This window comes from Triticum urartu, chromosome 6A (assembly GCF_056163025.1).
Source record: "Triticum urartu cultivar PI428250 chromosome 6A, HENAU_Tu73, whole genome shotgun sequence".
Taxonomy (NCBI): Eukaryota; Viridiplantae; Streptophyta; class Magnoliopsida; order Poales; family Poaceae; genus Triticum; species Triticum urartu.
The window spans coordinates 594,659,322-594,685,816 of NC_141878.1; the positions used below are offsets into that span (position 1 = coordinate 594,659,322).

At 44.0% G+C, this 26,495-nt stretch overlaps 2 protein-coding genes across 3 annotated transcripts; both read right to left on the minus strand.

The window, feature by feature from the left end:
- Nucleotides 1-273: 273 nt before the first annotated feature.
- On the minus strand, nucleotides 274-3,757 carry LOC125530254 (putative disease resistance protein At1g50180). Of its 2 annotated transcripts, XM_087529167.1 has the most exons (5): nucleotides 3,558-3,756; nucleotides 1,892-3,457; nucleotides 1,501-1,771; nucleotides 700-1,204; nucleotides 274-606 (listed from the first exon to the last, which is right to left on the minus strand). In XM_087529167.1, the coding sequence occupies exons 2-5, from the start codon at nucleotides 3,450-3,452 to the stop codon at nucleotides 562-564; spliced, it is 2,382 nt and encodes a 793-aa protein (XP_087385293.1). In that variant the 5' UTR covers nucleotides 3,453-3,457; nucleotides 3,558-3,756; the 3' UTR covers nucleotides 274-561. The 2 variants fall into 2 exon arrangements, with proteins under 2 accessions (XP_087385293.1, XP_087385292.1); XM_087529166.1 differs by lacking the exons at nucleotides 274-606; nucleotides 700-1,204 and having other exon boundaries at nucleotides 1,333-1,771; nucleotides 1,892-3,474; nucleotides 3,558-3,757.
- A 19,142-nt stretch (nucleotides 3,758-22,899) lies between these two features.
- LOC147966929 (disease resistance protein RPP13-like) lies at nucleotides 22,900-23,244 on the minus strand. Its single transcript, XM_087530983.1, has one exon. The coding sequence runs from the start codon at nucleotides 23,242-23,244 to the stop codon at nucleotides 22,900-22,902; it is 345 nt and encodes a 114-aa protein (XP_087387109.1).
- Nucleotides 23,245-26,495: the final 3,251 nt, after the last annotated feature.

Sequence of the window (26,495 nt, forward strand, 5' to 3'; positions counted from 1 at the left end):
TGGATTTTGGTGTATCTGTTTATTCCTTGTTGCTGCTGCTGATCTCCACTCACTCTCGTAACAGTTACTGCAGCCAGGACGCATCTATTAGCACATGGCTCATTTCTGATAAATTCAGAGGCTTCCTCTTAATTTTGTTCTGATTTTTTTTACTAACATGCCAAACTGGCACCAAAATTGTTGTCATTTCTGATAAATTCAGCTCGCTGTCTCCACCGACGCCTCACTCGATACAATACAAATTATGATACAATATCACTGCACAAGGCGAACTTTGTTGCGGAAGTGATTGCTCATTAACTGTGCCCAAATAAGACTGAACAACATGAGCTGATTATTGTACAATGCATATGGCTTGTTTGTGATAATCCCAATCCAGGAACAGTACAGACAATTTAAAACAAAATACTCAACATGATAGACATTCATTCGCAAGAAAAAAAATACCCTCAACGATCACACTTTGGTTCAGCCAAACTGAGAGGAACAGGCGTACGCTGAAAGGCCACATGATAGACATGCAGACCATAGGACCATAGTGCCTTCATAACTAGTACAGTACTATTCTTCTTCTCTTGCAGGGAGAATATCGTGACGCCCTATGATCTGCAAAGGCAACGCGTTGTCATCGCTAGTGGTAGTATAATTGAATAACAGAGAATTAAAGGAGGGCAAGAGGGAGGAGGGGGGCTGCGTTACCTTGCATCCTTTGTGTCTCAGACCATCCAGCGTGCTGTCATTCAAATAATCTTCTAAATTATCCACTAACACGAGCTTGAGGGATGGAAGGTGCAGTAATCCATCAGGGATTCCTTCACCATGCGAGCAACGTGTAAATGACAGGTGGGATAGCTTTGGCATTGTCCCAACCTCCATCATCCACTTGTTAAAGGTACATCTGTCAAGTCGCAACTCTTGCAGACAAGGGAACCCTTGGGCACCAAAGGTCATTGTACTGGGATCATAATAACGCAACTCCAGCACCACAAGACAAGGAAGCATTTCCAGGGTCGGCATCGGGTCTTTTCTATGTTCCTCATGAATAGCCGACATACGGAGCTCCCGTAAGGTTTGTGGAATTTGCACATTTCTTGGCAGAAAAGTACTAGCAAGATGTACATATCTTAGAGTAGGTATATCCCGGACGGAGCCTGATAAATATGAACCTGGTACATCTATAGTTTGCAGATAAAGGAGTTTCCGATGGGAGATGGTAGCTTGGGATATCTTCAACCGGTTTGGATGGCGGTCATGTAATAGGATAGACATGTAGTTTACCTACCTAGTTTTAGCCAGCCGGTTGTGGCGTCTTCTCTTGGCTAGTGGATGTTTCTAGCCCTTTTTGGCTCTGTGTGAGCTTTCTTTGCTTTTTATTACTTTTGGAGACCTTGGAACCATGTTGGCACTGCTTTTTTGGTTAATAAGATGGCCGTATGCATCTTTCTGATGTAGAGGCCGGGGAATTCCCCCTTTTCGAAAAAAAGATAAAGGAGTTTCCTGGTTGAAGAAGGAAGCATCATGTATCCACATCGTCTCAACCTCAGGTCTCGAAGGTGAATGTACCCACCAATTACCTCGTCGAAATTCTCTAGGATCGAGTTCTCGACATGAAGAACTCTTAGGAACCTTAGCTCAGGTAAAGATACTGATGAAAGTCCAAAGCCAAACAAAGCTCTGAGATTAGGTGATGCCTGCAAGATCTGCCCACTCATGTTTTGGTAAGAAGAACGATAGAATATCTGGTTATGAGATGATGATGCACCAACTTGTCCTGCATTTTGTTAGAGTCCATATATATGTCAGCAAAAAGCCACACACACACATTATATGAGTAATCAATATATTTAATAAACAGTGTACAAATAAAAGAGAAGAGGGGAAGGTAGCTCACCACTAGTAGTTTCATCGATTACATCAAGGAAACCATCTTTCGTTGCCTCTTCTATGCACCAGTCACGTATAATATCATGAATCCTTATTTCCTCAGCACATTCATGTATAATGCTTGTTTGAACAACTTGCACAAAACTTCTTTGAGCCAACTCACTTACATATGTACGAGCTGTTTTTTCTACAGTGTGCTTAGGTGTATGTGGAATCAAGCCTTTTGCTATCCATAGATTAATAAGAGTCGACACAGATATTATGTAATCCTCAGGAAAAGCAGCAAGAGAGAGCACACATGATCTTAAATAGTGATTTGGTAGGTCCTTGTAACCGCGAGCTATTATGCCTCGCATCATCTGTATGTCCTTGGTTGATGGCCAACACAGTAACACATCGGACCATGCTTGTGTGTTGAGATTCTTTGATAGGTACCCCCCTAAAACTGCAAGTGCAAGTGGTAATCCATCACATTTCCTTGTAAGCTTTCTTCCCAATTCTTCATATTTATACAGATCACGTATGCCTGATATTCTGTATGAAGGTAAAGCTTTGCTACTAAAAAGTAGCCAACTTTTCTCTTCATCTAAACTCCTCAAAGCATGTACATGGGTTTGCATTTCGACATGTATTGCAACATCTTCTTTTCTTGTGGTCAGAAGTAATCTACTACTGTTAGATGTATCCGGAAAGGCCTTAATAGTTCTATTTATTTGTTCCCATGTGTCTGTTTCCCACACATCATCAAGAACTACCAAGTATCTTTTCTTGATGAGGATATCATGGATCTTCTTTCCCACCTCATACTCATTCATCTCATCAATTTTTATAGACTGGTCTCCATCACTCAGTATTTGCTTCAAAATCTCCTTTAGTAAATCAATGACCTTGAACTTTTGAGATACAGTCACCCAAACAAGTGACTCAAAGTGTTGTTTCACGCCAGATGAAGTGTATACTTTTCTAGCAAGTGTTGTTTTTCCTGCCCCGCCCATGGCAACTATGGAGACAACACTAAGCATATTTTCTCCCTCAATTAATTTATCCACTATTTCTTTGTACTCGTTCTCGAAACCAACCATGACAACATCATCCTTGAAGGCTTGGTGTCTAAGACCATAATCTTGTAGGGACTCATTGACAACATTATTATCCAAGTCAATGTTCAAGCGTTCTACGCTCTGGAATATCTCACTAAGCTTCCTTCTCACACGCTGAATTTCAACACCAACTTTATGAAGGGTAGTCAAATCACTCGGTAAGTGAGCGTACCTTGAAATTGCACCCATGAAACCCTTTTTTATGTTATTTCTTTTCTTCATGTAATCTGCAGCTTCGATAACATTCTCAGCCTCATAAGCAGCATCCCTGATTTGACTCATTAAGATAGCAACTGTTGCATTTCCAGATCTCCGTTTTGTCTCGGCGTCTTTGAGGTAGCCCTGCAGCCGCATCAGCTCATCTTTCAAGAAGGCCACTTCAAGTGTGACCCCACCTAAGAAACTGCTCTCCTGAACAGCAAGATTTCCCAAGTTCCTAAGAACGGCGTTAATAGCTGTCTCGGCCATGAGTCCTACACAGATGATCGACCTGATGAGAGCAAGAACAATAACTAAGCACTTGAGAGAGAGAGAGAGAGAGAGAGAGAGAGAGAGAGAGAGAGAGAGACTCACCCAGGGGATATGAGGGTGCTGCCTTCTTCGCTTCAGTGTGCCGCTATGCTCATCTGGTCCACCGAGCACCGGAGGAGGCTGTGCCGTTAGGAGATTACCGGCGATGTATGTGGTTTAGGGACACTACCAGAACATGTTGTGAGCCAAGGCTTCGGAGGAGGCTTTGGAGCTTGGCTATATCAAAGCGTATAATACATTAACTGAGGCTTCAGTGTACTGAATAATATGTGCAAAGTCCAAACTGCACGTCCATTCAGCAGCTTGTTAGCTTGGATAGCGGCCTCCACATTAACTAAGGCAAGTGTACTGAATAATATGACGCTTGAAACCGCCCAGTTCACTTATTCTATTTCATTGCTGAGACATGTAGCGCAAATTTTCCTGACAAACGACTATAATTAAGTGATCTAGCTCTGAATGAGTCATGGTTTCAGCGTAAAAACTATGTGGTGCTTGATTTGATAGAGTAGGCAAAGCATGTGAGTTTATAATGCTTGAACAACGTGCCCATTCTTATCAACTGCGACTTGTGAATGGGTCTAGGTCTTTGCCTAGCAAAAACAGTACGATGGTTGATGGGAGCAAGCTACCAAGCATGTGTTTGATGCTCGTAACAACCAACCTTAATTAATTATGGTTCAAACGAACTAATAGTTGGCAGGCTGATTCTTGTCTTACTATTACTAATTAGATTGTAGGCTCCACACTGACCTGAGGAATAGTTACAGATCTAACCATATACTGGATGTTTTTTTTGAACTGGGCTTTACCCCTTTTCATTACAATCGAAAGGAAATACATCAGTTCCAGAAACATATCCAGGGAGAGGGAAAGACGAAAAGCGAGTTCAAGCACTACCAGGAAACCCACCGCATTCGCCCGACATCGAGACGAATCCATATACTGGATGTTAAATGTATGGATGAGTGGCTTCTGTTGGAAATATGCCCTAGAGGCAATAATAAATTGGTTATTATTATATTTCCTTGTTCATGATAATCGTTTATTATCCATGCTAGAATTGTATTGATAGAAAACTCAGATACATGTGTGGATACATAGACAACAGCATGTCCCTAGTAAGCCTCTAGTTGACTAGCTCGTTGATCAATAGATGGTTACGGTTTCCTGACCATGGACATTGGATGTCGTTGATAACGGGATCACATCATTAGGAGAATGATGTGATGGACAAGACCCAATCCTAAGCCTAGCACAAGATCATGTAGTTCGTATGCTAAAGCTTTTCTAATGTCAAATATCATTTCCTTAGACCATGAGATTGTGCAACTCCCGGATACCGTAGGAGTGCTTTGGGTGTGCCAAACGTCACAACATAACTAGGTGGCTATAAAGGTACACTACAGGTATCTCCGAAAGTGTCTGTTGGGTTGGCACGAATCGAGACTGGGATTTGTCACTCCGTGTAAACGGAGAGGTATCTCTGGGCCCACTCGGTAGGACATCATCATAATGTGCACAATGTGATCAAGGAATTGATCACGGGATGATGTGTTACGGAACGAGTAAAGAGACTTGCCGGTAACGAGATTGAACAAGGTATCGGGATACCGACGATCGAATCTCGGGCAAGTATCGTACCGCTAGACAAAGGGAATTGTATACGGGATTGATTAAGTCCTTGACATCGTGGTTCATCCGATGAGATCATCGTGGAGCATGTGGGAGCCAGCATGGGTATCCAGATCCCGCTGTTGGTTATTGACCGGAGAGTTGTCTCGGCCATGTTTGCATGACTCCCGAACCCGTAGGGTCTACACACTTAAGGTTCGATGACGCTAGGGTTATAGGGAAAGTATGTACGCGGTTACCGAATATTGTTCGGAGTCCCGGATGAGATCCCGGACGTCACGAGGAGTTCTGGAATGGTCCGGAGGTAAAGATTGATATATAGGAAGTATGTTTTTGGCCACCGGAAGTGTTCCGGGCATCACCGGTAGTGTACCGAGACCACCGGAGGGGTCCGGGGGTCCACCGGGAGGGGCCTCCAGCCCCGGAGGCCTGCATGCCATAAGTGGGAAGGGACCAGCCCCTATGTGGGCTGGGACGCCTCCCACCAAGGCCTAAGGCGTCCTCAAGAGGAAAGGGGGCAAACCCTAGGCGCAGATGGGCCCTAAGGCCCACACTAGGTGCGCCCCCTCTCTCTTCCCCTTGGCCGCCTCCCAGATGGGATCTGGAGGCTGCCGCCACCCCTAGGGAGGGAACCCTAGGTGGGGGCGCAGCCCCTCCCCTCCCCCTATATATACTTGAGGTTTGGGGCTGCCCAATACATGTGATTTGCTCTCCCTGTTGGTGCAGGCTTACCCCTCTCCCTCCTCGTCTCTCGTAGTGCTTGGCGAAGCCCTGCTGGAGTACCGCGCTCCTCCATCACCACCACGCCGTCGTGCTGCTGCTGGATGGAGTCTTCCCCAACCTCTCCTTCTCCCCTTGCTGGATCAAGGCGTAGGAGACGTCACCGGGCTGTACGTGTGTTGAACGCGGAGGTGCCGTCCGTTCGGCACTAGGATCATCGGTGATTTGAATCACGACGAGTACGACTCCATCAACCCCGTTCACTTGAACGCTTCCGCTTAGCGATCTACAAGGGTATGTAGATGCACTCTCCTTCCCTCGTTGCTAGATTACTCCATAGATTGATCTTGGTGATGCGTAGAAAATTTTGAATTTCTGCTACGTTCCCCAACAGTGACATCATGAGCTAGGTCTATGCGTAGTTTCTATGCACGAGTAGAACACAAAGTAGTTGTGGGCGTCGATTTTGTCAATTTACTTGCCGTTACTAGTCTTATCTTGATTCAGCGGCATTGTGGGATGAAGCGGCCCGGACCAACCTTACACGTACGCTTACGTGAGACCGGTTCCACCGACTGACATGCACTAGTTGCATAAGGTGGCTGGCAGGTGTCTGTCTCTCCCACTTTAGTCAGATCGGATTCGATGAACAGGGTCCTTATGAAGGGTAAATAGAAATTGGCAATTCATGTTGTGGTTTTGGCGTAGGAAAGAAACGTTCTTGCTAGCAACCTATAGCAGCCACGTAAAAACTTGCAACAACAATTAGAGGACGTCTAACTTGTTTTTGCAGCAAGTGTTTTGTGATGTGATATGGCCAAAGGATGTGATGAATGATATATGTGATGTATGAGATGATCATGTTCTTGTAATAGGAATCACGACTTGCATGTCGATGAGTATGACAACCGGCAGGAGCCATAGGAGTTGCCTTAATTTATTTATAACCTGTGTGTCAATATAAATGTCATGTAATTACTTTACTTTATTGCTAACCGTTAGCTGTAGTAGTAGAAGTAATAGTTGGCGAGACAACTTCATGAAGACACGATGATGGAGATCATGATGATGGAGATCATGGTGTCATGCCAGTGACAACGATGATCATGGAGCCCCGAAGATGGAGATCAAAAGGAGCAAAATGATATTGGCCATATCATGTCACTTTTTGATTGCATGTGATGTTTATCATGTTTTTGCATCTTGTTTGCTTAGAACGACGGTAGTAAATAAGATGATCCCTCATTAAAATTTCAAGAAAGTGTTCCCCCTAACTGTGCACCGTTGCGAAAGTTCGTCGTTTCGAAGCACCACGTGATGATCAGGTGTGATAGATTCTAACGTTCACATACAACGGGTGTAAGACAGATTTACACACGCGAAACACTTAGGTTGACTTGACGAGCCTAGCATGTACAGACATGGCCTCGGAACACAAGAGACCGAAAGGTCGAGCCTGAGTCGTATGGTAGATACGATCAACATGAAGATGTTCACCGATGATGACTAGTCCGTCTCACGTGATGATCGGACACGGCCTAGTTGACTCGGATCATGTAATCACTTAGGTGACTAGAGGGATGTCTATCTGAGTGGGAGTTCATAAGATGAACTTAATTATCCTGAACATAGTCAAAAGGTCTTCACAAATTATGTCGTGGCTCGCGCTTCAGTTCTTCTGTTTAGATATGTTCCTAGAGAAAATTTAGTTGAAAGTTGATAGTAGCAATTATGCGGACTAGGTCCGTAAACTGAGGATTGTCCTCATTGCTTCATAGAAGGCTTGTGTCCTTAATGCACCGCTCAGTGTGCTGAACCTCGAACGTCGTCTGTGGATGTTGCGAACATCTGACATACACATTTTGATAACTACGTGATAGTTCAGTTAAACGGTTTAGAGTTGAGGCACCGAAGACGTTTTGAAACGTCGCGAAACATATGAGATGTTTCGAGGGCTGAAATTGGGATTTCAGGCTCGTGCCCACGTCAAGAGGTATAAGACCTTCGACGATTTTCTTAGCCTGCAAACTAAGGAAGAAAAGCTCAATTGTTGAGCTTGTGCCCAGATTGTTTGAGTACAACAATCATTTGAATCGAGTGGGAGTTGATCTTCCAGATGAGATAGTGATGTTTCTCCGAAGTCATTACCACCAAGCTGCTAGAGCTTCGTGATGAACTATAATATACCAGGGACATATATGATGATTCTTGAGTTATTCACGATGTTTGACACCACAAAAGTAGAAATCAAGAAGGAGCATCAATTGTTGATGGTTGGTGAAACCACTAGTTTCAAGAAGGGCAAGGGCAAGGGCAAGAAGGGATACTTCATGAAACGGCAAATCAGCTGCTGCTCTAGTGAAGAAACCCAAGGTTGAACCCAAACCGGAGACTAAGTGCTTCTGTAATAAGAGGAACAACCACTGGAGCAGAATTACCCTAGATACTTGGTAGATGAGAAGGCTGGCAAGGTCGATAGAAGTATATTGGATATACATTGTGTTAATGTGTACTTTACTAGTACTCCTAGTAGCACCATGGTATTAGATACCGGTTCGGTTGCTAAGTGTTAGTAAACTCGAAATAAAAGGCTGCGGAGTAAATGGAGACTAGCTAAAGGTGAGCTGGCGATATGTGTTGGAAGTTTTTCCCAAGCTTGATGTGATCAAGCATCGCACGCTCCCTCTACCATCGAGATTGGTGTTTGCGTTGAGCATAGACATGATTGGATTATGTCTATCGCAATACGGTTATTCATTTAAGGAGAATAATGGTTACTCCGTTTATTTGAATAATACCTTCAATGGTCTTGCACCTAAAATGAATGGTTTATTGAATCTCGATCATAGTGATACACATGTTCATGCCAAAAGATATAAGATAGTAATGATAGTACCACCTACTTGTGGCACTGCCACGTAAGTCATATCGGTATAAAACGCATGAAGAAGCTCCATGTTGATGGATCTTTGGGCTCACTCGTTTTTGAAAAGTTTGAGACATGCGAACTATGTCTATTGGTGTATATGCATGAAGAAACTCCATGCAAATGGACCGTTTGGACTCACTTGATTTTGAATCACTTGAGACATGCAAATCATACCACATGGGCAAGATGACTGAAAGCCTCGTTTTCAGTAAAATGGAACTAGGAAGCAACTTGTTGGAAGTAATACATTTTGATGTGTGCAGTCCAATGAGTGCTGAGGCGTGTAGTGGATATTGTTATGTTCTTACTTCACAGATGATTTGAGTAGATGTTGAGTATATTTACTTGATGAATCACGAGTCTGAATTATTGAAAGGTTCAAGTAATTTCAGGGTGAAGTTGAAAGATCGTCGTGACAAGAGGATAAAATATCTATGATATGATCATAGAGATGAATATCTGAATTATGAGTTTGGCACAGAATTAAGACATTGTGGAAATTGTTTCACAACTAATACAGCCTGGAACACCATAGTGTGATGGTGTGTCCGAACATCATAACTGCACCCTATTGGATATGATGCATACCATGATGTCTCTTATCGAATTACCATGATAGTTTATGGGTTAGGCATTAGAGACAACCACATTCACTTTAAATAGGGCACCACGTAATTCCAATGAGATGACACCGTATGGTTTAGAGAAACCTAAGCTGCCATTTCTTAAAAGTTTGGGGCTGCGACGCTTATGTGAAAAAGTTTCAGGCTGATAAGCTCGAACCCAAAGCGGATAAATGCATCTTCATAGGACACCCAAAACAGTTGGGTATACCTCCTGTCTCAGATCCGAAAGCAATAAGGGATTGTTTCTAGAATCGGGTCCTTTCTCGAGGAAAAGTTTCTCTCGAAAGAATTGAGTGGGAGAATGGTGGAGACTTGATGAGGTTATTGAACCGTCTCTTCAACTAGTGTGTGGCAGGGCACAGGGAGTTGTTCCTATGGCACCTACACCAATTGAAGTGGAAGCTTATGATAGTGATCATGAAACTTCAGATCAAGTCACTACCAAACCTCGTGGGATGACAAGGATGCGTACTACTTCAGAGTGGTACGTAATCCTGTCTTGGAAGTCATGTTGCTAGACAACAATGAACCTATGAGCTATGGAGAAGCGAGGGTGGGCCTGGATTCCAAAATGGCTCGAGGCCATATAATCCGAGAGAGGATCCATATATGAAAACAAAGTGTAGATTTTGGAAGAACTACTTGATGGTCGTAAGGCTGTTAGGTACATATGGATTTTTTAAAAGGAAGACGGACAATGATGGTAAGTATCACCATTAAGAAAGCTTGACTTCTCGTCAAGATGTTTTCCGACAAGTTTAAGGAGTTGACTACGATGAGACTTTCTCACCCGTAGTGATGCTAAGAGTCTGTTGGAATTATATTAGCGATTACTGCATTATTTATGAAATCTTGCAGATAAGATGTCAAAACATTGTTTCCTCGACGATTTTCTTGAGGAAATGTTGTATGTGATACAACCGGAAGGTTTTGTCAATCCTGAAAGATGCTAATAAGTATGCAAAACTCCAGCAATCCTTCTAGGGACTGGAGTAAGCATCTCGGAGTTGGAATGTATGCTTTGATGAGATGATCAAAGATTTTGGGTGTATACAAAGTTTATGAGAAACTTGTATTTCCAAAGAAGTGAGTGGGAGCACTATAGAATTTCTGATGAATATATGTTGTTGACATATTGTTGATCAGAAATGACGTAGAATTTTTGGAAAGCATATAGGGTTATTTGGAAAGTGTTTTTCAATGAAAAGCCTGGATTAAGCTACTTGAACATTGAGCATCAAGATCTATAAGGATAGATCAAAACGCTTAATGGTACTTTCAAATGAGCACATACCTTGACATGATCTTGAAGGTGTTCAAGATGGATCAGTCAAAGAAGGAGTTCTTGCCTGAGTTGTAAGGTATGAAGTTAAGACTTAAAGCTCGACCACGGCAGAAGAAAGAGGAAGGACGAAGGTCGTCCCCTATGCTTTTGTCATAGGCTCTATACGGTATGCCATGCTGAGTACCGCACCTGATGTGTGCCTTGCCACATATTTGGCAAGAGGGTACAAAGGTGATCTAGGAGTAGATCACCAGATAGCGGTCTAAATTATCCTTAGAGGAATAAGGATATGTTTCTCGGTTATGGAGGTGATAAAGAGTTCGACGTAAAGAGTTACGTCGATGCAAGCTTAACACCTATCCGGATAGCTCTGAGTAGAGATACCGGATACGTATAATGGAGCAACAATTTAGAATAGCTTCAAGTAGAACAGTTATTTGAAATGGCTCCAAATATAGCGTAGTAGCTGCATCTACAAGATGACATAGAGATTTGCGAAGTACATACGGATCTGAATGTTGCAGACCCGTTGACTAAAACCTCTCTCACAAGCATAACATGATCAAACCCAGAATTCTTTGGGTGTTAGTCACATGGGGATGTGACCTTGAGTGTTAATCACATATCGATGTGAACTGGATTATTGACTCTAGTGCAAGTGGGAGACTATTGGAAATATGCCCTAGAGGCAATAATAAATTGGTTATTATTATATTTCCTTGTTCATGATAATCGTTTATTATCCATGCTAGAATTGTATTGATAGGAAACTCAGATACATGTGTGGATACATAGACAACAACATGTCCCTAGTAAGCCTCTAGTTGACTAGCTCGTTGATCAATAGATGGTTACGGTTTCCTGAGCATGGACATTGGATGTCATTGATAACGGGATCACATCATTAGGAGAATGATGTGATGGACAAGACCCAATCCTAAGCCTAGCACAAGATCATGTAGTTCGTATGCTAAAGCTTTTCTAATGTCAAATATCATTTCCTTAGACCATGAGATTGTGCAACTCCCGGATACCGTAGGAGTGCTTTGGGTGTGCCAAACGTCACAACATAACTAGGTGGCTATAAAGGTACACTACAGGTATCTCCGAAAGTGTCTGTTGGGTTGGCACGAATCGAGACTGGGATTTGTCACTCCGTGTAAACGGAGAGGTATCTCTGGGCCCACTCGGTAGGACATCATCATAATGTGCACAATGTGATCAAGGAATTGATCACGGGATGATGTGTTACGGAACGAGTAAAGAGACTTGCCGGTAACGAGATTGAACAAGGTATCGGGATACCGACGATCGAATCTCGGGCAAGTATCGTACCGCTAGACAAAGGGAATTGTATACGAGATTGATTAAGTCCTTGACATCGTGGTTCATCCGATGAGATCATCGTGGAGCATGTGGGAGCCAGCATGGGTATCCAGATCCCGCTGTTGGTTATTGACCGGAGAGTTGTCTCGGCCATGTCTGCATGACTCCCGAACCCGTAGGGTCTACACACTTAAGGTTCGATGACGCTAGGGTTATAGGGAAAGTATGTACGCGGTTACCGAATGTTGTTCAGAGTCCCGGATGAGATCCCGGACGTCACGAGGAGTTCCGAAATGGTCCGGAGGTAAAGATTGATATATAGGAAGTATGTTTTTGGCCACCGGAAGTGTTCCGGGCATCACCGGTAGTGTACCGAGACCACCGGAGGGGTCCGGGGGTCCACCAGCCCCGGAGGCCTGCGTGGGCCATAAGTGGGAAGGGACCAGCCCCTATGTGGGCTGGGGCGCCTCCCACCAAGGCCCAAGCCGTCCTCAAGAGGAGAGGGGGCAAACCCTAGGCGCAGATGGGCCCTAAGGCCCACCCTAGGTGCGCCCCCTCTCTCTTCCCCTTGGCCGCCTCCCAGATGGGATCTGGGGGCTGCTGCCACCCCTAGGGAGGGAACCCTAGGTGGGGGCGCAGCCCCTCCCCTCCCCCTATATATACTTGAGGTTTGGGGCTGCCCAATACATGTGATTTGCTCTCCCTGTTGGCGCAGGCTTACCCCTCTCCCTCCTCGTCTCTCGTAGTGCTTGGCGAAGCCCTGCTGAAGTACCGCGCTCCTCCATCACCACCACGCCGTCGTGCTACTGCTGGATGGAGTCTTCCCCAACCTCTCCTTCTCCCCTTGCTGGATCAAGGCGTAGGAGACGTCACCGGGCTGTACGTGTGTTGAACGCGGAGGTGCCGTCCGTTCGGCACTAGGATCATCAGTGATTTGAATCACGACGAGTACGACTCCATCAACCCCGTTCACTTGAACGCTTCCGCTTAGCGATCTACAAGGGTATGTAGATGCACTCTCCTTCCCTCGTTGCTAGATTACTCCATAGATTGATATTGGTGATGCGTAGAAAATTTTAAATTTCTGCTACGTTCCCCAACAGCTTCTACATTTAGTTATACAATGTTCTGCAGACATATATGTTGGAGAGGATAAATCTATATTGGAAAACACACATGAATAGTTAACACTGTTTAGCTATGGCTAACTAGAAAACCAAACCGCTTAATTTGTTCAACGTGCCTCATTTCCCACTATTCTATAGCAATGTTGAGTTATGAAATTCAAGCGGTGATGTTTATAAAAGTTTAAAATCAACTCATCATAATATGTTTCTGACAAGTTCGGAGGTGTGTTTTTCCGATCTAAAATTATGCACTAACATGACAAATATACTATATCACTAAGCTCCCTAGGATTGGAGGCCTCACAATCAATTGAGGTCTCTAATTGGGATTTGGTCACCCAACATTGACCGGGTCAACAATCTCTTAAAATTGTCTCATTTAATTTTTTTACAATACACTATGTTTTCTTATTTTTTAAATCTTCACAATTAATTGAGGCTACAATTTAGAATTGGTCACCCGATTTTGACTGGGTCAACAGTTTCTCAAGGGGCTCTCCTATTTAATTATTTTAATTCTCTATGGTCCCTAATTTTAAAGCTCTTTCATTCAATTGAGGTATTCAGTTTTGGATTTGATTTACGATTTTGGTCAGGCCAATGATTTTTCAAATCAATCGGCAGCAACCGCCTATAAAAACATATCAACCCCTTGCAGACTCCCATCACCTAGAAAAAAGTGCCACCATGTGATACTATAGCACGAATACAGTACATGCAACCACTGATGAAAAGATATCCCCACATAAATATGGGTTGATTAGCGGATAGCACAGAATCACACCTCGAAAGGCCCACCAAATAACCACATTATAAATAAACATAAAACACACTCCATCGCCTCCCCACCGGCTAAACTAAATAGTCCATCAGTTTCAAAATATAAGGGTTATTAGTTTTTTGGAAAGTCAAATTTCTTTAACTTTGACAAAGTTTAGAGCCAAAAATATCGACATCCATAGTATTAAAAAAATGAAAATTCATTTAATGATGAAGCTAATAACACCGATTTGATATTATAAATTTTGATATGTTTCTCTATACATTTGATCAAATTTAAAGAGGTTAGACTTTTCAAAAAAGTAATGCACCATATATTTTGAAATAGAGTGAGTACAGAAATTTAAGAATCCCAACAAATTCAATAGCGCGGCAAAGCACGCCCAACCCTTCTAGTTAGTACTACCAAAATTGACGTAGTTCAAGCTAACCTAGATCCTACGAGCATGAAAGGTGCTAGAGCAGAGTTTACATGTAAGGAAAGATGATATTAAAGATAACAAATGTGGTTGCCCGACAAGTGCTTCAAGTGCAGCCACTTGCTTTGTGTGCAAATTGTTAAACTGTGGCATGTGGAAATTTCTCCTAGTTGATGGGTGGGAGAGTCCACAGTGATTACGCTGGAAAGGTACAGAGATCATTAGTTAGAGAAAGGAGGAAATCCAATAAGTTGTAGATGGGCCAGTGAAGTTGAAACCGATTCGTTCAGGTTTATCATTCCTGTATAATGGTTTCATGCAACAATCCTTAGCTCAAGAGAAGCTGCAGTCAACTTTGCAGTCATTCTCAGCCGACATACCACGTACGGAAACCTAGCCTCCCGGGTCGCTCCTAGCGACTCCGGAGGCCTCCCCGCCGCCACCAAAAGCATTCTCCACCTCCGCCAAATCCACCTGCCGCCGCCGGAGGAAGCCATCAAGGCTGATGGTGGCGGCGGGGCTCCCCACGCCCCCACTTTTCCCTCTCCCAACCCCTTTTCTCTCCCATGTCGCCGATCTACATCTCATCTTCAGGCCGGCCGTCGTTCGTACATTGGTCATGACCCCGCCGCAGCTCCTCTTTGGGCCCAGCTCTCCTCTGATCCTGTGCCAGATCGCAGCACCCCCGGGTTGCTAAACCCAATGGGGAGCGACCGGATCTGGCTTCCCCATGTCCGGCAGCTGCATCAGCAATGTTGGGCGCCATGGCTACGACTTGGTACTCTTCAGCTTGGGTCCGTGTCGTGGCAGGCAACAGTTGGGCGACTATTCAGGGCCTCTCTGGCCAGTGGCGGCACCCTCCATGTGTGTCTGGTATGGACGTTGGCTTGACGCAAAGAGTATGGTTGTGCAGCGGCGGTGGCGAGATTTTTAATCTAGCAGATATAGCTGCTCATATCGTGGAAAAGCGGTGGCGACAACATATGATTGACTTTGATTTGTGGTGCTCCTCAAGTACCCGATCTCGAGCTCCGAGGTGAAAAATCTAGGTTTGGCCCGAGTTGGTTATACCCAGCAATGATGATGTTTTGCATTGTTACTTTGTTGAAGGCATTGCTCGGATGTTCTCCAGGGTGAAAACCTAGATTCGGCTTGGTGGTTGGATCCGATGACGGCGGCGCTTGAGTGTAGTTTCCTTCATAAAGGCATTGTTGTTGAAGAACCTCACAGTCCTTGTGGTGTCAAAAATTGTTGGTGCGGATATGGTCGTCGTTGTAGTTTGTTGATCGCTTCATGTTTTTTTTTCTCGCTCAGGAATAGCTTTGGTCTTGTATGACTTTGCTCTTTGCCGAAGCGTTTTGTGTGTGTGTGTGTGTGAGTTCGTGTTGACTGTGTGCATCCTAGCTATGCAGAGAATGGGTGTGCACTCATTATGTTTGTATCCACTTGATGCTTCATTTCGAGTTAATAAAATCCATTCTTTATAAAAAAAATCATTCTCGGCCGGCCTCGGCAAACATTTCATACTTTTTCTTGGCACCTTCCTCTCACACCCTCTAAAGCATTTGTGTGCTCATCCAAAATGTCTTCTAGTTTCCGTGGGCAGCACCAATAGAGACTAATCTAAGACCCTATTGCAGAAAACACCGATTTAACTTATCATACATTTTATTATTGAGACACACAATACGACTACAGGCATGCAATTTATAAGCTGTAGTGCGTCGTTGTCTTTGCCTAAAAATTGTGGTGGTTCATTGGATCGAGTAGGAAAAGAAGCAATTTGATGCTTGCAAAACCGTACCGATTTTTAAATTTGACTTGTGAATGGGTCACGGTCTTTGCCTAGCTAAAACATTATGGTGGTTGTTGATGGGAGCAAGCTGGCAAGCATGTGATTTGGTACTTTTAACAACCCAACTTAGATCCAAACGAATAAAGAGTTAACCAAGTACAATGGTATTACTATTACTATTACCAAGAGAGTGCAATTTCCATTTGTTTTTGTGGTAAAACTTATGATCTATTCATCATCTGCCATGGCGGTACAAGGAACACCAAAATTAATAAAAATTACATCCAAGTCCGTAAACCACCTACCGACGACTACAAGCACTTGAGCGAGTCAAAGGTGCGTTGTCATCATCGCCTCCCTTCAGTGGAGCCAAGCAAAACTTGTTTCAATAGATAGTTGAGAAGTCATCGTAAGTCCCCACATGACCGCACACCAGAACAGCAACCGCCGTCAATGAAGAGAAGCGTAGATCGAAAGGATCCAACCCAAAGACACACGAACAAAGACTGAATCCACGGGGATCCGCCGAAGACTAAAACCGACCAAACCCCTTGATCAAGATCCGTTGGAGATACACCTCTACACGCCATCCGACGACGCTAGACACATTGTTGGGACATGGGTTAGGCGGGGAGGACCTCATTCCATCTTCAGGGAGCCGCTACCGCCTCGCCTTCCTAAGTAGGACACAAATCCTAATCGACCTTAAAAAACAGCTAAAAACAGGGCAGGATCCCCCCGGCAAGACCCGAGATCCACCGCGGCTCCATGGCCCTAAGGCCACTGAAGACGAGGCGGATCGACGGCGGCGCCAACAGGAGGCAGGGAAACCCTAGTTTTCTGGTAGTGGTGAGAGAGGCCTAGTACTACAGTTCAACTTCAATCTAACATAAAAGAAATACCCATTTAGCTTACCCTTATCCTATTTTATTGTTGAGGTATGCATTATATAACAGATTACGCAAATTTATATCAGCTGTGAATGACTCATCGTCTTTGCCTAAAATATTGTGGTGGTTCATTGGATGAGTAGGCAAAGAAAGAGATTTGATGCTTGCACAACGTACCAATCTTAATAAATGAAACATGACTTGTCAAGGGGTCGCTATCTTTGCCTAGCTAAAATATTACGGTGGTTGATGGGGCAAGCTGGAAAGCATGTGATGTTGATGCTTTTTAACAACCATCTTACTTATATAATCTAACTTATAGTGGTTGATGGGAGCGGTAGCCTGTGTTTGGTCACTCTGGCAATGTGGGAATGATTTCGTTTATAGTGGTAAAAGTTCCTTTCCACCGCAAACTATATACCAATGTATGTACTTGCTCGATCTGTGGTCTACACTGCAGCGACAGCCGACAGGAACACCATCGCTATTTACAACGGTTGTACGCAGTTGGAATAAGTGGCGAAAGATATTTTTATCCCACATGGGTGGCCGAATAGTCTCAGGATTGCTGCAGCGTCAACTTAATATTCGCCTTAGCCGGTTTCTCAAACTGTGTGTCTGTGTGACTGTTCGCATCCTTGTCATGAAGAGACCGGGTGTGCTCATTGCTATTTATCAATCAATGTGACAATTTCGGTTAACAATGCGCCCTTTATAAAAAATTGTGATCTAAATGAACAAAGAGTTGACGAAATACAATACTATTACTATTTTTTTTGAGGATAACTATTACTGTTATTACTAACTAGAGGCTCGTATTGAGCCTTCAGATTAACCCTAGGAGTAGTTATAAGCACTGGGGGAACTACGTGTTGGTAAATCGGCCGTGGCCCGCCTAGCTCAGAGCAATTATAACGGAGCTTAAGAGTAAACTCAGCCATGAGATTGAAAATTATGGATCTTCCTTTGTACCAGCCCGCCCAGATTTGCTACCGTAGCTACGCCACTGGTTATAAGTCTGGTAATTGGATGTTAAATATATGGATGAGACTTAATTTTGTTTCTAGCATTATTGGTGGCTCCTTCTACAATGTTTTTCAGAAAGTTATTAGGCCACCAACATGGTGAACGCCGGAAATAAGCCCGTGAAGATTTCATTCAGTCACCCACGTTTTTTTTTTGGATTGTCAAAAAAAAACCATGTTCTTTTTTATGATGGTAAATGTGAGAAGGATACAACCCACTCACCACATGTTTAGTAAGAAGTTTGTAAAGCCATTTACTGAGGAGGACAATGTTTTTTACCTCAAGATCCCGAATGCCCAAACCACCACCCACGTTTTTTTTGGATTGTCAAAAAAAAAAAAACCACGTTCTTTTTTATGATGGTAAATGTCAGAAGGATACAACCCACTCACCACATGAACTTCTGTTATTGCTTCAGCTTCAGTGTTTCTTGGAAATCATAGATACTGCCTCAGATTCAAAGAACTTCGGAATTGTGTGGAGAAAGTCCAACGACAAATGCGTAAACCGCAAGGGTGCCATTTTAAGAAAATACTGCAATACTAAGTAAAGTGCAAGGAACATGCCGTATTTTACTAAAAATTTAGCTGCTGTACCAAGGAGTTGTGGACTGTTATCATGCTGTCCATCATAGAATATTCAGGAATTTGTCTAAGGATATAGTGCTATACAATGATACTAGTCGTTTGTACCAGAGTGTCCAAGCCTCACTGCAACATATAAATGGGCATAGCTCTTGTTTTTTTCCCCCAAGCGTAGTAAAAGTTCTCTCTCTGTCAATTTGGTCGTTTCTTCTTTTTTCTTTTCTTTCTCAGTCACTTTTTCTGGCCAAATGACCAGGTAGCATTTTAGTGCAATTTTAGGCTGTGACCGCAATCGACTGATAATAAAAGGATTTCTCGTGATGCTGTATATAGTTTGAGTTAATAAAGTACTCCTACATCCTTTATCAAGAAAACAATCTTGTTTTCTTAGGGAACCCAGTGGGCTTTATTAAGTTGGATGGCCAGCTACAATCGCTGCCCAAAACAGAGTTTAGAAAGCGGAGTAACATAGCAACACCAAAACAGAGTAGCATGCATGGCGTCGGTCAAATCCTGAAGATGGTCTGCAGTCTTCATGGCTAGCTCTGATGTAGAAAGCACCAGGCGGTCTGCAGTCTCTACTCCAGCGCTCCACATTTCAGTACGTACAGCAGGCCGAGGTGGTCTGAACAGATGTTCAGACTTCAGGGAACTCCGTGGCGAGGCGCTGAGACGATGACACCGCCGTGTCAGTAGTAGAGACTTTATGTGGTAGTTCAGAAACAGGTGGCCTCCGTCCTCGTCGAGGCCATGGCGGATGGTCCCACACCGTTGTGAGTTATGAACTTGTGACCGAAGCACCAGAGAAACATGGAATTGCAGGATCCAGAATTTGTTCTTTCAGAGAAGTTGCCTGTAGAAAATTTCGTTCCAGGCGGGAGAAGTACGCGCGCTTCAGATTATTTAACACACATCACAATTCTCTGAATCTGAGGCCATGTCCTCGCTTTCAAACAAACACTAAAGCTGATGCAGTAGCAAAAGCTGATGGTGCCTTCATTTCTGTCCTGCTAGTGATCTGTATTCACTGTCGTAAGTTTGTCTTCGTTTCTGAACAAAACTACTGCAGTCAGGATTAGCACACGCTAATCATTTCTGACAAATCTGGAGTTGTGTTCTTCTGTTCTTAAATTATATAAGCACTAGCAAACCAAACTGTGGTGCCGAAATTGCCAGCTGCCTCTTTCATTGCAATACTAATCATGATACAGTACAATACTAATCATGATGCGAAAGTGAGTGCTCATTAGTCGTGTCCAAACAAGACAATTGACATGAGCTATACATTGTACAACATGCGGCTTGTTTGTGGTACAGTACATGTACATATCAAAATACACATACGGTTGAATACAAAATACACAACAGTACACATTTGTTGGTTCAATCAAACAGAGAGAAAGACAGACATTGAAGACCGCATGGTAGACGTTTATCAACCATACGTTTGCTCTTCTTACGAGAGAGCATAACCAGAGCATAATGCATGATATAGTTGTAACGCTCATCTCTGTTGTTCGAACATTAATTACCAAGGAATGCATGTGACCTGCAAAAAGTAGTGCGCTGTAATCACTGGTAGCAGAATCAAAGAGAGTTAATGTGACGGGTAGACGAGGGAGGAGGGGGGCAGCGTTACCTCGCATCCTTTCTGCCTCAGTCCTTCTGCCGTGCTGTCACTCCAATTTCCCCCCTCCATTGATACGAACCTGAGGGATGGAAGGTGCAGTAATCCATCGGGGAGATTTTTCGCCAGCCCGATCCATCCAACTGACAGGCAGGATAGCTTCGGCATTGTTCCAACCTCCATCGTCCACTTGTGAAAGGAACAATGCTCAACTCGCAATTCTTGCAGACGAGGGAACCCTTGGGCACCAAACGACATTGTGTCGGATATAAAACTATGCAACTCCAGCACCACAAGACAAGGAAGCATCTCCAGGATGGGCATCGGGTCTTTTTCAGTTTCATCATTAGTAGGCCACATATGAAGCTCCCGTAGGGTTTGTGGAATTTGCACACGCCTTGGAAGAGAAATTATTGAAAGATATACATATCTTAGAGTAGGTATATCCCAGAGGGAGCTTGATACATTTAAATCTGGTGCATCTATAGTTTGCAGACAAATGAGTTTCCTGATTGAAGAAGGAATCATCACTTTTCTACATCCTCTCAACCTGAGGTGTCGTAGGTGAATGCACCCACCAATTACCACGGAGAAATTCTCTAGCCTCGAGTTCTCGACTCTTAGGAACCTTAGCTCAGGAAAAGTTATCGATGAAAGTCCAAAGCCAAGCAGAGATCGGAGATTACGTGAGGCCGGTAAAATCTGCCCACTCAAGTTTTGGACAGAAGAACGATAGAATATCTGGTTATGAGATGATGATGCACCAACTTGTCCTGCATTTCATTAGAGTCCATATATATGTCAGCAAAAATCCACACACACACACACACACACACACACGTTATATGAGTAATTCATATATTTAAGCAACTTTATACAAGTAAAAGAGACAAGGGGAAGGTAGCTGACCACTAGTAGTTTCATGAATGACATCAAGGAAACCATCTTGTGTTGCTTCTTCTATGCACCAGTCACGTAGGATATCATGAATCCTTATGTCTTCAATCCATCCATGTATACTGCTTGTTTGAACAACTTGCACAAAGCTTCTTTGAGCCAACTCACTTACATACATACGAGCTGTTTTTTTATGGTATACTTACGTGTATGTGGAATGAAGCCTTCTGCTATCCATAGATTAATAAGAGCCGACACAGATATTATGTAATCCTCTGGAAAAGAAGCAAGATAGAGCAAACAAGATCTTAAATAGTGATTCGGTAGGTCCTTGTAACTGCGAGCTATTATGCCTCGCATCTTCTCTGTGTCCTTGGTTGATGGCCAACACAGTAGTACATCGGACCATGTTTGTGCGTTGAGATTCTTTGATAGATAACCACCTAAAACTGCAAGTGCAAGTGGTAATCCATCACATTTCCTTGTTAGCTTTCTTCCCAGTTCTTCATATTTATCCAGATCACGTATGCCGGATATTCTGTATGAAGGTAAAGCTTTGCTACTAAAAAGCAACCAACTTTTCTCTTCATCTAAACTCCTCAAAGCATGAACATGGGTTGGAATTTCAACATGATTGGCAACATCTCCTTTTCTTGTGGTTAGCAGTACTCTTGTTGAGTAAATAGGCAATTTCTCGATTAAATTAATCCATGAGTAAATCACTAGCATGGCATTGACTAAGTTGATGACGTACTGACTCTGATCTAAACATGCACGTACTAAGCAAACAGTAGACAAATCTACACATACTGCTAGTACTGCTAATATGAAAATAATTAGGAGCGGGATAAACGAGTTATACCCTCCAGTAGGCCACGCAGAGGCCACGGCTTTGGTGGCAGCAGCGGCGTCCTCGGCGGCCTTCTTGTCGGCTTCAGCTTTCTCGGCGGCGGCACGGTCGGCATCGGTGGACATGGTGATGATGAAGGCGACGCGGACGTAGAGGAAGTAGACGATCGGAAGCGAGCAGTCGCGTAATCGCTGCCCAAAAACCTAGGGAGCAGATGTGATCTGTTCGTGGCGGCTAGGGTTAGGGTATTGACTAAGTTGATGATGTACTGACTCTGATCTAAACATGCATGTACTAAGCAAACAGTAGACAAATCTACACATACTGCTAGTACTGCTAATATAAAAATAATCAGGAGCGGGATAAACGAGTTATACCCTCCAGTAGGCCACGCAGAGACCGCGGCTTTGGTGGCAGCAGCGGCGTCCTTCTTGTCGGCTTCAGCTTTCTGGGCGGCGGCACGGTCGGCATGGTGATGATGAAGGCGACGCGGACGTAGAGGAAGTAGACGATCGGAAATCGCTGCCCAAAAACCTAGGGAACAGATGTGATCTGTTCGTGGCGGCTAGGGTTAGGAGACACCGCATACTTATAGGGTTAGGAGACAGCCGCGTGGAGAGACGTGGGCTCGGCTCAATCCCGCAACCCGCGGCGCGGCGCGGCGAGGCGGGCGGCGGAGGAGGAGTGCGCGAGGGCCTCTTCTCTTCTCAAGCTCCAATAGCATGTAGAAGAGAAACCCTTATAAACCACTCCAATTCTCCTTCCACTTTCAGGGTGGAACTAAACTTCTCATTACACCTAGTGCCATATAACCCACATGGGCCCTTAGAGATTTTTTAGAAATTGCAATATGGGCCTAGAGCCCATCTCAGATTTCAGCAACTCTACTGCAGTTAGCTGCATCTGGAAAGGCCTTAATTGTTCTATTTATTTGCTCCCATGTGTCTGTTTCCCACACATCATCGAGAACTAGCAGGTATCTTTTCTGGATGAGGATATCATGGATCTTCTTTGCCACTTCATGCTCATTCATTTCATCAATGTTTCTAGATTGACCACCGTCACTAGTTATTTGCTTCAAAATTTCCTTTAGCAAATCAATGACCTTGAACTTTTGAGATACAGTTACCCAAACAAGTGACTCAAAGTGTTGTTTCACTCCAGATGAAGTGTATACTTTTCTAGCAACTGTTGTCTTTCCTGCCCCACCCATTGCAACTATGGAGGACTAAGCATATTTTCTCCCTCAACTAATTTATCCACAATTTCTTTGTACTCGTCCTCAAAACCAACCATTATAACATCATCCTTGCAGTGTTGGTGCATAAGGCCATAATCTTCTACAGAATCATCCACAACATGACTATCCAAATCAATTTTCAAGCGTTCTATGCTCTGAAATATCTCGCTAAGCTTCCTTTTTACCCGCTGAATTTCAACACCAATTTTATGAAGGGTATTCAAGTCACTCGGTAAGCGAGCATACCTTGCAATTGTGCGAATAGCTGGAAACGTCTTGCCTGTTGACGCCGACGGGTACGTGTTAATATAGGTGGGGCGCACCTCCCGTACAACGCATACAAAGTAGTTTGGATACAGAAGATATTCAGGGAGAAGATAGAACTTGGAGAGAAAGAAACAACTCATGTATATCTATCCTAACTACCTCCAGGTGCGGGTCAAGGATGACACGCCAATGTACGCGATGTACGCGCCAATATACGCCAATGTATATCGTACCAATATAACAGCATGTTTGACACCCTCCCTTAATCACAACTTCATCAAGTTGAGATTATGCTTGAAGTTTTCAAAGCTCTTTATGGGCAGAGGCTTTGTGAATCCATCTGCAATTTGATCTTTGGAGTGCACAAACCGGATGTCAAGTTGTCTTTGAGCAACTCTTTCTCTGACAAAATGAAAATCTATCTCTATATGCTTTGTTCTGGCATGGAACACAGGATTAGCAGAAAGATAAGTAGCACCAAGGTTATCACACCACAAGCATGGAGCTTGTTTGCCTTTTACACCAAGCTCTTTCAACATAGACTGAACCCATATGATTTCAGCTGTGGCATTGGCTAGCGCCTTGTATTCTGCCTCAGTGCTTGACTTAGAGACAGTAGCCTGCTTATGTGCACACCATGATATCAGATTAGGTCCAAAAAATACTGCAAAGCCTCCTGTGGAGCGCCTGTCATCCAGGCAGCCTGCCCAATCAGAGTCAGAGAAAGCACTGACAAGAGTAGAAGATGACTTGCTGAAATTCAGACCTATACTCAGAGTATGTTTAACATATTTAATGATACGTTTTGCAGCTGTCAAATGAACAGTAGTAGGTGCATGCAAAAATTGGCAAACTTTGTTGACAGCAAATGAAAGATCAGGCCTGGTAAGAGTTAAGTACTGAAGAGCTCCTACTAGACTTCTATATTTTGTACTATCTTCCTGACTCAAAGGTGTACCTTCCATAAGTGACAACTTTTCTGAGCTTGATAATGGTGTGAGAGAAGGTTTACAACCTTGCAGTCCTGCCTTTTTAACCAGATGAGTTGCATACTTAGCTTGAGAAAGGTGAAGTCCATTCGAATGCTTCTTTACCTCAATTCCAAGAAAATAGTGCAAGTCTCCAAGATCCTTTAGCGCAAAGTCTGCACTCAAGTCCTTTAACAGTCCTTTAATTGCTTCATCAGATGAACTAGTTACAATTATATCATCAACATAGATGAGAACAAATATGCATGTATTGGATCTGTTATAGATGAACAATGACGTGTCTGACTTAGAGGGGATAAATCCAAGTGTTTGCATCTTGTGACAAAGACGTGAGTACCACGCCCTTGGAGCTTGCTTCAATCCATATAATGCTTTATCAAGTTTGCACACATAGGAGGGAGTTTTCTTACTTTCAAACCCAGAAGGTTGTTTCATATACACTTCCTCTTCCAGAACACCATGAAGAAACGCGTTCTGTACGTCAAGCTACCTGAGACTCCATCCCCTGGAAACAGCAATGGACAAAACAAGACGAATGGTGGCTGCTTTTACCACAGGACTAAATGTATCCTCATAGTCTATACCATATCGCTGTTTGAAGCCTTTTGCAACTAGCCTAGCCTTATAGCGATCAATAGTTCCATCAGATCTCCTTTTGATCCAAAAAACCCACTTGCAACCAATCAAGTTTTTACCTTGCTGTGGAGGAACCAAGTGCCAAGTCTTGTTTTTCTTTAATGCCATGTATTCTTCATTCATTGCCTTCTTCCACTTATCATCACGAAGTGCTGCATCAAGAGTCGCTGGCTCATCTGGTTCTCCTGTGGAACAGACCAAGCCATATTTGGTTACATGTTTATAATTTAAAGGCTGAATTAACCCTTGTTGGAGCCGTGTTCGTCGCGAAGGAAGAGCCACAGAGTCCGTAGCCATAGAGGATCCAGAGGGCTGCATGGGTGGATCAGCAATAGATCCTGAGGGGGATCCTGCCGCGGACCCAGCAGCAGGTGCAGCAGCAGCCCCAGTCAGCGTAGGGCTGGCCGGATCTTCTGTGGTCGCTGGCTGAGGCGCCTCGTCACGGGTGGGTGCAGAAGATCCCGAGGCGGGGACCCGCTCATCATTGCGAGGTTGATCAGCACCGGTGGGACCAGCTCCAGAGACCCGCGCGGATCCGCGCCGCTGATACGTGACGGGACGGGCGCCGTACCGCGTGCTGCCTGGAGGGACCCGCATGTCGGGGCGGGCCCACATGTCTGTGGTGGAGACACGCGCATCTGGCGAGGCGGCGCGCACGCCTGCACCTGGCGTCCCTGCACCACCAGATTCCGAGGAGGATCTGGTCAGCTGATGCGCTGCCGATCCCGAGGCGGATCTGAGCTGCTGCTGCGCTGCCAATCCCGAGGCGGATCTGTCCCCTGGCGCGTTGTCTCCTGCCACGGGACACATGAAATATGACCCGGATTTTTCACCTTGTTGATTATTTCCTTCACAATTTTCTCCTGTTTCATCAACACAAAGCTCATGCATGCCATTAGATGAGTTAGTCAACGAATGATCATCAATATTTAGTCCCCCTTTGTCAAAACTAGTGAGATGGGGGGGTAGGAGGAGAATTTCTTCTCGAAGTAGTGCACCGGCGTTTGGGTGGAGATCGGCGAATGGAAACTTGGTTTCATAAAAAAAACGACATCACGGGAGATGTACACTCGCCCGGTGGAAACATCTAAGCACTTGACACCTTTGTGCTATGCGCTATAACCAAGAAATACGCACTGTTGTGATCGAAACATGAGCTTTCGGTTGTTGTAGGGACGAAGGTTAGGCCAACATGCACACCCAAATACACGAAGGGACTTATAGTCTGGTTTGGTGTGGAGAAGTCTTTCTATCAGAGTTTCATTATGAATAACACGACTAGGGAGCATGTTGATGATATGGACTGCAGTTAAAAATGCTTCATCCCAGAAT